Source organism: Gossypium raimondii, chromosome 7, assembly GCF_025698545.1.
Source record: "Gossypium raimondii isolate GPD5lz chromosome 7, ASM2569854v1, whole genome shotgun sequence".
Classification (NCBI taxonomy): Eukaryota; Viridiplantae; Streptophyta; class Magnoliopsida; order Malvales; family Malvaceae; genus Gossypium; species Gossypium raimondii.
The window spans coordinates 10,273,604-10,284,845 of record NC_068571.1 but is presented as its reverse complement, the minus strand read 5'-3'; the positions used below and the strand labels follow the sequence as shown (position 1 = coordinate 10,284,845).

Here is an 11,242-nt window from a genome sequence, read left to right as displayed (position 1 = left end):
AGTTAACTTTTTCATTCATTTTAGGATAATTTAACAAACTCAAGTTTAAGGGCTAAAAAGACAAAAAGTAAATGGATGGGTAAAATAACTTTTTAGTAAATTTGGAGGGTCAAATAAGTCATTATACCTATGTTAAATATTAAAATCTCATACGAGAATCTATACTATATTTAAAGGGTTTATTGAGTTAGTATTACTCTTCAATCGCGTCCCAACTCAATTGAGTAATTACCAAAACTCTTTCCTTTTACAAAGTAATGAACATATATTATTGTCATTTCAATTAATGTGAAATCTAGAAAATATAATTGATAGGATTCAAACTCAAAACACAATAAATTTTAACATCTTCACCACTTCAATTAAAGTTTCATTTGATCTTTAAATTAATTTGTATAGATATATTTATTACATAATTCTTTCACCAACTTCGTAGATGTTCCATAATTTAATAAATTTTATAAATTAATTAAAATTTCCACCCAAAATGTATTTAAAAGAAATAAAATTTGTCGACCAGGTATTACCTCGATTAGCATCAACATTGTTGTCAGAATAGGATGACGTAAGTCTGAGTACATTAAAGCACATTTATCCTCCTATTTAAGGATGAGAAGAAATTATGGATAGTTCTAAATATTATATAAAATTAAAATTAAAATTAATTTTTTGTCAAAAATACTCAATTCGCCAATAATATTCCATCAAAAGACCGATCGAAAATAGTGTATTTCTTGATAGAATATTTTTCATAAATTTATTTTTTTAAAACGCTACTTTTTTTTAAGTCAATAATATATCATCCTTAATAAAAGATATAACACCACGAGCATGTTTGGTTGGGGAAAATAGGTATGCATTCCCCCCAATTTTGAAGGCCCACCACCAAACGGGCATTTGGTTGACTGTAATAACATTACAGCCCGATTCAGTTTCGCCCCTATTACCCCCATTGGCTGTAATAGCCATTCCCCCCATTCAGCGCCGATTAGGGATTTCATTCACGTTTCTTATTTTCTATTCCATTTTCTGCCCTCATCAACTTCATCTTCTCAGACATTTCTCTTTCATATTGCAAGGTAATTTTTTTCCCTTCCATCGATTTCTGCTTCTTCTCGTACGTTTGTTTTCTTCTCTTTACGTTTCTTTTCTTTTCTCCATTTTATCAAGAACGAAAAATGCTCGCACTCTTTCCCTGTTTTTCTTTTCTTTTCTTTTCTTTTCTTTTCAGTAAAATCAATTTCGTTTTTCTTTCTACTCCTAACTCTACAGCAGCCTAACAGGTCGTTACATCACTCTTTTAGCAGCTCGCACTCTTCCCCTGTTTATTTTACAGGTTAGTTTTCCTTTTGCTCAAATTTGCAATATTTTTTTTTTGTTCTCCTAATTTTGATTCTTTTCTTATGATTTCCATTGGGCTTTTCTTTGACTGCTTCTATTGCATGTTCGATTGAACAGATGAAAAGTTTTTCAATGTGGTTCTATACTTGTTTATTCTATTGCATGTTTGACTGGTTCTATTATTTTTCGAATGGCTTGTGATTTCGGCTAGTTGAGTTCTGTTTATTTGCATTTCTTGAAATTTCCTAATGTTAACATGGAGTTCATGTTTTAGGATATCTTTCTGGTTCTAGAGGTAGCATCCAGCTTACCTCTTGATTTTCAGTATTTCACTAGTTATTTTAGTGGATGTTTCCCAGTTTGATATGATGTGTTTGTAGTATCGTGAATTTAAGTTATTTTCTTGCTATTGAGTTACGGGTGCTTAAATTTTATAAAATTTTCAAAGTGAACTTGTTTCTTGATTCTAGGTTCAAATTAAACCTTCTGGACAAACTGATTCATGCATGGTTACAAGAAGTAATTTCAAGAACCTGTAAGGGATTCCACTTCACTGCTGCTCTTATTCTTTTGAAAGTCCTTTCAGATGATAGTTGCTTTTTCCCTTATGATGTTATGAAAGAAAGAATCAAATTGTTTCATTATTTGATGTTGGGAGAAAATTTGAGTATTTTTTGAACTTGAAGATGTTGCATCTCTTGTTGTACTTAATATATTGATTTGTTGCTTTTCAAATATATGTTGATTTTTGTTGAACTCTTCTAACAGATATTGGACAGTGACTCAACAAGTAGCACACCACACAATCAATGGTTGCAACCTGAGGCCAGGCGATCTCCTTAGAACTGGGACCATTAGTGGGTCTGTATGTTTAGTACATTACCTTTCACTTTTGTATCCTTTTTGCTTTGTATGTATGTATCTACCAATCCACACACAAACATGCACAAGTAATGAATGTGTTTATGTGTTAGAAATTTCTCAACTTAATCAATTGCTCCTAGCCTCTGGTGTTCTTTCAATGCACTGAATAAGACAGCCAAATAGGTCTTTGGACATTACATTTGGCCATTCCCTGAGAAAAGCTCATTTAAACCAATTCTCTTTATTATTTATTGCAACTACCTTTAAAGCAAAGTATGAGATGGAAGAGTTGCATTGATTTTTTTTGGAAAACTAAGAGTTGAGTTTTTATTGAATAGAATGGTTATGCTACTGAGAGTTGGGTTATAAAGTGATGCATGTAATCCTTCCTTGAATATTCCAATAGTTTTATGTATTTATGTTAATTTCCTTGGATGAAGTGAAAAATAACTGAGAGTCAGTTCTGGTATAGTGTTGATCATGCTGCTTGTTTGGTATGTGAGTCACAATATGATGATTATTCGGTCATACTGCGTCTGATGTTTTTTATTCTTCAAGTAATAACTATAAATGAGTCTAGTACTATTTGCTTAAAGTTTAGCCTCTTACATTTTGGGCAGGAATTTGAATCATTTGGATGTTTGCTGGAACTAACATGGAATGGACAAAAACAATTTCCATTAAATGGGACAACTCAAAAATTCTTAGAAGATGGAGATGAAGTAATCTTCTCTAGTTGCTGCAAGGTACTTCTTGTGTTCCACATGGTTTTTAAAACTAAATTGCAAACTCATTTATATCCCTATCATGCAATTTATAGATAGGCTCGAGTCTTTGGCCTTGAAGGAATTTTAAACAGGTGAAATGAAACCACGGTATTTTAGGATATCTTTCTGGTTTTGGGTTATTGGTTGAAGTTTTGGTATTGATGGGGTTTAAAATTATGGAATTCAGAAGCTTAGTATAGTGGGGTTTAGAATCTAAGGTTTGAGCTCGAGGAGAATTTAAATTTGTTTATCTCTAAATCCTTGCTGAAAGTGAAAGTTACTATATAGAACGTAGAGTCATTTGATGTTAAAGTCATGGTCATGTATTGTTTCCCAAAATCTTTTACCTCCAATAGGAGGAATAGGAACATGTGGAGTAGTATAGAGTGATTGATTTCTGAATTATAAATTGCATATAGGGAGATGGTTACAATGTTGGTTTTGGAACCTGTGCTGGTAAGATTGTCCCACCACGCGATTGAGGAAACTTTTTTACTTTGGAGATAAAAGAAGATCATGTGCCACTCACTCAAGTCGTTGTTGATTTAAGAGAGATCATACTGGAAATTCAGAGAGCTGACGAAATGGTGTGTTTGTTGTATATGTGTTGACTGATCACTCCTACAATGTTAATATAGTTGTAGGACTTGATGGTATGCTGGAACCTGGGTTTGCCCATTAAGTAATAATATTTACTAGCTAGCAAAGCCAACTTTTTTATTTATTAATTTTGGAGGAAAACTAAGCACTTAAACACACTAAGGCCTTATACTACAGTTGAAGTTGAAGGACCTTTCGATGGCTGGTTGATTCCATACCTCAACGTGACACATAATTTTGCAATGATCAAACCACTTTTACATCCCTTACATTGAAGTCTACCTTTGCACTTAAACCCTTTCCCATTTCATTTATTTGAATCCCATATCCACAGATCCAACGCAAATCATACTTCTTTGTGGTAACTAAATTTATAGAGTGAAATAATTAGTTGCGCAAATTTTCACCAAATATTCCAGATTGATGGGTCATGGAGTTTATGATTTGGGAACAAAAACCCATTTTCCTTCATATATTTTCTAGGTCAAGTTGCCTAAAGTGTTCCATTAATCCTGAAAAGTGGAAACTAGATCATATAAATTGGATTTGATTGAGAAGATTAATTAAGATGTAAAAAGAATTGGCAAATTACCAACAAAAGCCCTTGGCGACCAACTCAGTAGGAGTATTGCCTCCGATGTGGTAGTTCAACAAAAGTCGGAAGAATTTCAGGTTATTCGAGAAGAAGCTATAAATTTATATCCAGCATTATGTGAAATAGAAGGTTTAACTGTGGATGAGCGCTATCAAGCATTGAGCAAAATTCCAGATCATCCAACGTAAATGTTCATTTTCTTCAGTTTACCTTCTTCTGTTCGATTGGAATGGGTCAGAAGATTTCTTGCTGACTATTAAAAATCGTGGTTCTGTTGATGATATTTTGGGGACTTTTTATGTTTGTAATATATGGATTATGACATAAAAACTAATGAAGTCATGTAACCTTTTGTTAATATATGAATATTTATGTTTATGCAAAATTTAATTCTTAAGTTATTTATTACTTCTAATATTTTTTTAATTGTAGAATAATTAAATTATTTGTTTCATTAATAATATTTTAGTACATTAAATATGTATTGCGGTTTAAAAATAATAAAGTAAATTATATATTATTTTGATATTATTATATATTTTAATTTTAGTAAATTCATATAAGAATAATAAAACTCTATAAAATTGTCTTAAATTAGTAAATAGACAGTACAAACTAGGCTGACTGTTTCTTCTTTTTTTCGTTTTTGGAGAGAACAAACTAGGTTGCCTATTGAATATGCTTTCCCGAGTTTTGTAATAAAAATAATCGATAGTGGTAGGATGTGAACTTTGGAAATTTGGCACTTTCTTAAGCAAAAGACAAATTAGTAGGTAATTATTGAAAACAAAGAAGAGCTATACCGTCACATAGATGAGCTATAAACAATGTGGGTCTGAGTCAACGAATAGACGAGCTATACCCTGACTAAGAGGGTATTCACTTTCAGGATGTGGTCATCACAGATCAATTAATACTTACGACGGGATATTGGGACTCTGTTGAGGTATTGCTTGGAAAAGAGGAAACATACAGATCAAGTATTCAGTGGACGGGATCCCCATAGAAACACGAGCTCTTTTTTTCTTTATATAAGAACAGGTCCTAATCCATTTTACACTGATAAAATAATACCGGTTAAGTCGTGATGTTTAGATAAAATCTTTCCAGTGGTAAGATTTGAACCAGCTTTTTTTATGCAAGAGTTAGTGCTAGTAGGAAAAATACTTTAATTATTGGTATAAAATTGACTTAGTGAATCTAAAAGAGGGACTGGAAATAAAATCTGAAAGAGGGAGGCCGAACAGTTAGATGGAGTTGTAACTGCTTGGTAGGCATAAGATCAGTTTGGTTCAATTTTTCGGTATTTTTGAACTGAAATAAGGTATTTGATATTTCTATTTTCTGAACTGAAATTAAATTGGTGGGCATAAGAATTGTACTAAATCTGATCGATTTGGGTTTTGAATTTTCATACTTTTTTGAGTTTTGAGCTTTCAAACTTTATTTAGACAAAATATTTTTGGATTTAAACTTTTCAACTTTAATTAAATAAAACTATATTGGTTTTATGTTTCTTTGATTCTATTTAACAATTAATTTTTTTCCATTATACATAAAATTTCAATTAATATATTTATCTAAAAAGTAATTTGTAAAATCTATAATTATAAATATTTATTAAAATTCAACTAAACTTTGATTTAATCACTTTTAATCTTCAATTAACATAATCAAATGCTAGATTATTTATATTTTATAATTATTAATGTGTAATAATAGAAAAAAACACTCAACTTGAAAATGTTAATAATGATAACAAAAATTTTAAAAATTTTAACAACAAATAATAATAGAAAAAGAACATAGTATGTATGAAGTAAAAGGAGATGAACATTTGAATTCTTAGAACCTTTAACAATAATAATAAATAAGCAATGAATTTGTAAGAGACTAACATTGAAATTAGATTTAGGGTTTATTTTTCATTTTATTTAATTATAAAATATCTAAAATCATAATAAAACTTATATTTAGAATTTAGAAGCAATTTATTTTGTTTTGGGATCTAATGAGTTTATATATTGAGTTTATGTGTTCAAAAATATTATGTTATTTTTAAAAAAATATTTAAATGGTTTTTGAAGTTTTCGATGTCCAATGAAAAAATTAAAACCAAACTAAATTAATGTGATTCAATGGTGATATTTAACAGAAATCGAATTGAATTATAAAAAACTAGAATAAAATTAAATTAAATTATTGATTCAACTCGATTCAACTCGATTTCTCGATTTAGTAGATTTTTTTTTTCTCATCCTATTGCTTGGAGAAGAGTAATGGAACGGTGAGGGAGGCTTAGCGGTGTGAAATGAACGGGATTGGACAACTAACAACAATGGAGGTGGTGTCGTGGCTTGTGAAGAACAAGAAAAAGAAAAGGAGAATGATGAAACTGCATTGAGGTCAACCAACTCTAGTCAAAATTCTATTTTGGTACTCAACTATAAAAAGTTTTAAATTGGTCACTCAATTTATCAGGTTCGTTTTTTTGTCAGTTTTCGTTATGTGTTGTTATGTCTGTGACAGATTGATGATGTTGACACCATTTTTTGGATGAAAACGGGGCCAACTTAGGTTTTGAAAAAATGAAAACGAAAGTGGGAGTCGCCACCAATCTTTTTTGATGAGGTGTGATCGGGTCACCTTTAAAAACGGTTGTTTTTAATAAACAATTTAATTTTATTAAAACAACGAATTTGGTCTACGAAATTCAGAAAACGGGTTCGGGAGTCGGTTACGTACTAGGAATGATTAGCACCCTCGTAACTCCCAAAATTGGTACCTAGTTGATTAGTTAATGGCTTAATGTCGAAAATTGAGAACTTTGAAGAATTTTTAAAAATACGATCCTTGTATTAAAATGTTGAAAATTTTGGGAAAATGGGGCATATTTCACGTTAATCGAGAAAGAAAACATCATATCCAGTAAGTTAGGACATAATATCTTGAATTCCTGATATGCCAAAATTTACTTATTAAAAAAAGATATTTAATTATCTCAGGCTTAGAAAAGGGATCATGCCTAGTAAGTTAGGACAAGATCTTTTCTTAATTCCCGAGATCGTTTAAAAACTTGAGTTTAAAAAAATTCGTGTATTTTGATTTATTGTGAAAATCGAAACCCAGTAAGTTAGGGCACGACTTTCTCAAATCTAAATGCAAAATACCGCCTTTATTATTTTTTAGAAAGAAAAAAGAAAAAAATCCTCATCTCGGGAAAACAACGTGTCATATCCAATGCGTTAGGACACAACATATTGAATTCTCGATAATGAGCTTTTTTATTATTTTAAAAAGAGTAATCTCGATTATTTAGGTTCAACGAAGAAAATCAAAACCCAATACGTTAGGGCTCGATTCTCTCAAAGATCCCAAATACCGAGTATTACTTATATTTTTAAAATTTCTTTTTTTTTTTGAAATAAAAATAAAAATGGGTATAATGGAATGATGATGATAATGTAAGTAAAATAATCATGCAAAACAAAATATAAATAAGTAATAAGACTAATATAAAAACAATCGGGCAAGCATCATTACAAATGATAAGCAGACAAAAACTAAAGCAAGAAAAACAATAACAAACATGTACATAAATAAACGAACAAGACTAACAAAATTATAAAAACAATAAAAGACATGTATACATCTATAGAACTATAAAAATAAAAAGATATATATGTGCGTATATACATAAGATTATAGAAATATATAAAACATGTATATATAAAAGTATGTATATATATGTGTATTTTATATATTTATATAAAAAAACTATGTAGTATAAATATATCATGTGAATGTATTCACGTGTATATGTAATATAAAATATAAGAACATATGTACATATAAATATATACTTATAAAAATTAGAAAATATGTATGTAGATATAATTATATGTATACAAATTATAAAATATATAAAAATAGGAGTTTGTATATGTACCAATATATGCGTATAAAGTTAAAATATATAAAAATATAAAGGTAGGTATATATATGTATATTTATAAAATTAAAAACATATATTGACATATATATATATATGTATATATTAAAAGTATATGTATACATGCTAAATAAATTATAAAAATAGGTATCACAAAAGGTAAGTATGTAAGTATATTAAAAAATATATATAAAATATACATATATTAAAAATAAAGTGGAAATAAAATAAAACAAATTAATATATTAATATAATAATAGCAAATACATAAAAGGAAAATAAAGCTAACAATAACTAATATTAAAAATAATAACGTTGAAATAATTAACTAAAATAATGAAAGTATTAAAATGCGGACTAAATCGAACTAATAATGAAAATATTGGGCAAATTTAAAATAAAAGGATTAAATTGCAACAAGCGCCAAAAGGAGAGGGACCAAAAGAGTAAATAAACTAAGACTCCCAAAAGCAAAGACTTGCAATGGATTAAATTGATACAAAAATAAAATTATGGGGCTAGATTAAAATAAAAGAAAATAGCGAAAAGGGCTTGATTGAAGCGCTTCTGAGTCGAAGGGCTGCAGCGCAATTATACCCTTCAAAGAAAACACGCGGATCCTCTCCCTGGGTCGGGTCACCGCGCGGGTCATGGAGGGCCGAAACAGCGCCGTTTCATTTCTTATATAAATAGAAAAATAAATAAAAAAATAGTTTTAAAAACATTTTCTCAAAAAAAAGAAAGGAGCTCTCCATCTCTCTCTCTCGGTCCCTCTTTGGCCGATCATCGGGCCGCCGTCCGTCGACCACCGTGCACGGTGGTCGGAGGCACAAAATCGGATCTTTTCGATCCCTTTTGAAGCTAATTGCCTCTAGACCACAGATCCAATGTGGAACGTCAAGAAAGATGAGCCCAAGATCCGAAAATGAGGAGAGACCGCTCGTCTCCTCCTCCTCCGGCGACGACGAAGACGGGCTCCGACGCCGGCCTTCGAAACAAACAGGTACTTTTCTTTTCCCTTTTTTCTTTTGTTTAAAAGAGTAGTGAAACAAACAAAAAATAAATAAATAAAAACAAAAAAAATAAGGAAAATAGAAAACGTAAGAACAGAAAAGAAAATGGAATCAACCTTTTTTGCTTTTTATTTTCTTTTCATTCGCTGGTGCTTTTTTTGTTAGCCCCCCCCCAAATACAAAGGTAAGGTTTTTTGCTTTTATAACCTATTTACAATGCATTTTTGTTGTATTTTTTCACTGCTCTCCACTGCTAGTTGTCTATTCTTTTCTTATTTGCAGGTGTTTGGTGGCGGGCTACAAAGGCAGAGGGTATGGGCGGATGGGACAAGGTGAACGACGCTAGTCAGATGCTGCGACAGCGGCAGAAGACCTAGGTGGCTAGGGTTTTCTGATAGCTTTAGGTTATTGGGCCATTAGGCTATTTTGGGGTTTGATTAATTTAGGTTTTGGGTCTCTGCTTGTTGGGCCCGGGCATAAATTGGTCTGTACAGCTGCCCCTCTTTGCTCGTTGTCGTGTAATGAGAACAGAGCAAAGACTAAAAAAGGCCAATTTTGCCCGGTCTCGCCGAGTCTTGACTTCTCTTGACCTTTCTCCTTTCAAGTAGCTTCGTTCCATTCCACTGTCTCGTTGCTTCAATCCACTCTACTGCACTTCAGAGAGATCTGACTTGTAGCTTCAATCTTCTTCGCAGCAACTTCAGGGGGACGAGATTCGTTTTAGTTTGCTCCACTGCAACGTCAGGGAGATAAGACTTGTATCTTAACTTGCCCCACTACATCTTCAGGGGGATAAGGTTTGTTTTCGATCTGCTTCACTGTCAGATACAGGAAGACAATATCTGCTATCTTCGATCTCCTCCGCTACCAAATACAGGAAGACAAGAACTGCTATCTTCGATCTCCTCCGCTGCCAAATACAGGAAGACAAGATCTGCTATCTTCGATCTCCTCCGCTGCCAAATATAGGAAGATAAGATCTGCTATCTTCGATCTCCTCTGCTGCCAAATACAGGAAGACAAGATCCGCTATCTTCGATCTCCTCCGCTGCCAAATACATGAAGAGAAGATCCGCTATTTTCGATCTCCTTCGCTGCCAAATACAGGAAGACAAGATCCGCTATCTTCGATCTCTTCCGCTGCCAAATACAAGAAGATAAGATCCGCTGTCTTCGATCTCCTCCGCTGCCAAATACAGGAAGACAAGATCTGCTATCTTCGATCTCCTCCGCTGCCAAATACAGAAAGATAAGATCCACTATCTTCGATCTCCTCCATTGCCAAATACAGGAAGACAAGATCCGCTATCTTCGATCTCCTCTGCTACCAAATACTGGAAGATAAGATCTGCTATCTTCGGTCTCCTCCACTGCCAAAATACAAGAAGATGAGATCTGCTGCTTCTGGTCCACTCCTCTATAATTTCTAAGAGATAGAACTTGATATGACGACTTCAATTCATCCCACTGCAACTTGAGGGGTATGGGTAACACTCATCTCTTACTTAGCCAGATTTTATCACCAACACGTCAGAATGCTATCTTGCTCGGCTGGTAACACTCATCTCTTACTTAGCCAGATTGCTCCCTACTATAATCTTCAGAGTTCAATCCGTTGTAATCTTCAAGGTTAAGTCCACGGTAATTTTGGGGACATAAAATTTGAGCCATCTTCCTCCCACTGAGTATACGACTTGGCTCTCTCTCAATTCTCTCCCACTGTAATTCAGGTATACAGGATCTGAATCTCTTTGGTCTCCAACACCATTCCCAGGGTGTCATACCAAATATTTATGCACAATTGTAGAACTTTCTCTTCCAAGAAACCTCTTTTTATCACTCGGTGATCATTGCTCGTTTGTTCATTGAAGCTTTGTCACCAACTCGACATTTTATCGTTTTGTTCAATCCATGCTTGGACAACAAAATTCGAAAAGATAGTCTTAATTTAGTCTTTTCCTTCTTAGACATTTCACCCTTTAAACTTGGTGTGCTCTAAACAATAGTCCTGTTTCAGGTTCTTGTATTATTTAGAAACTTTCAGAGTAATATACAAAACTCTTTTTGCTTGAATATTATCAGTCCATTAATCATTATTTTAACGAAAAAT

General features: G+C 32.4%; 1 protein-coding gene across 1 annotated transcript; it reads left to right on the top strand.

Moving 5' to 3' along the window:
• Window positions 1–960: 960 nt before the first annotated feature.
• On the top strand, window positions 961–3,696 carry LOC105764198 (fumarylacetoacetase). The gene is made up of 6 exons (XM_012582707.2): window positions 961–1,079; window positions 1,273–1,336; window positions 1,812–1,876; window positions 2,110–2,206; window positions 2,826–2,951; window positions 3,392–3,696. The coding sequence occupies exons 3-6, from the start codon at window positions 1,848–1,850 to the stop codon at window positions 3,452–3,454; spliced, it is 315 nt and encodes a 104-aa protein (XP_012438161.2). The 5' UTR covers window positions 961–1,079; window positions 1,273–1,336; window positions 1,812–1,847; the 3' UTR covers window positions 3,455–3,696.
• Window positions 3,697–11,242: the final 7,546 nt, after the last annotated feature.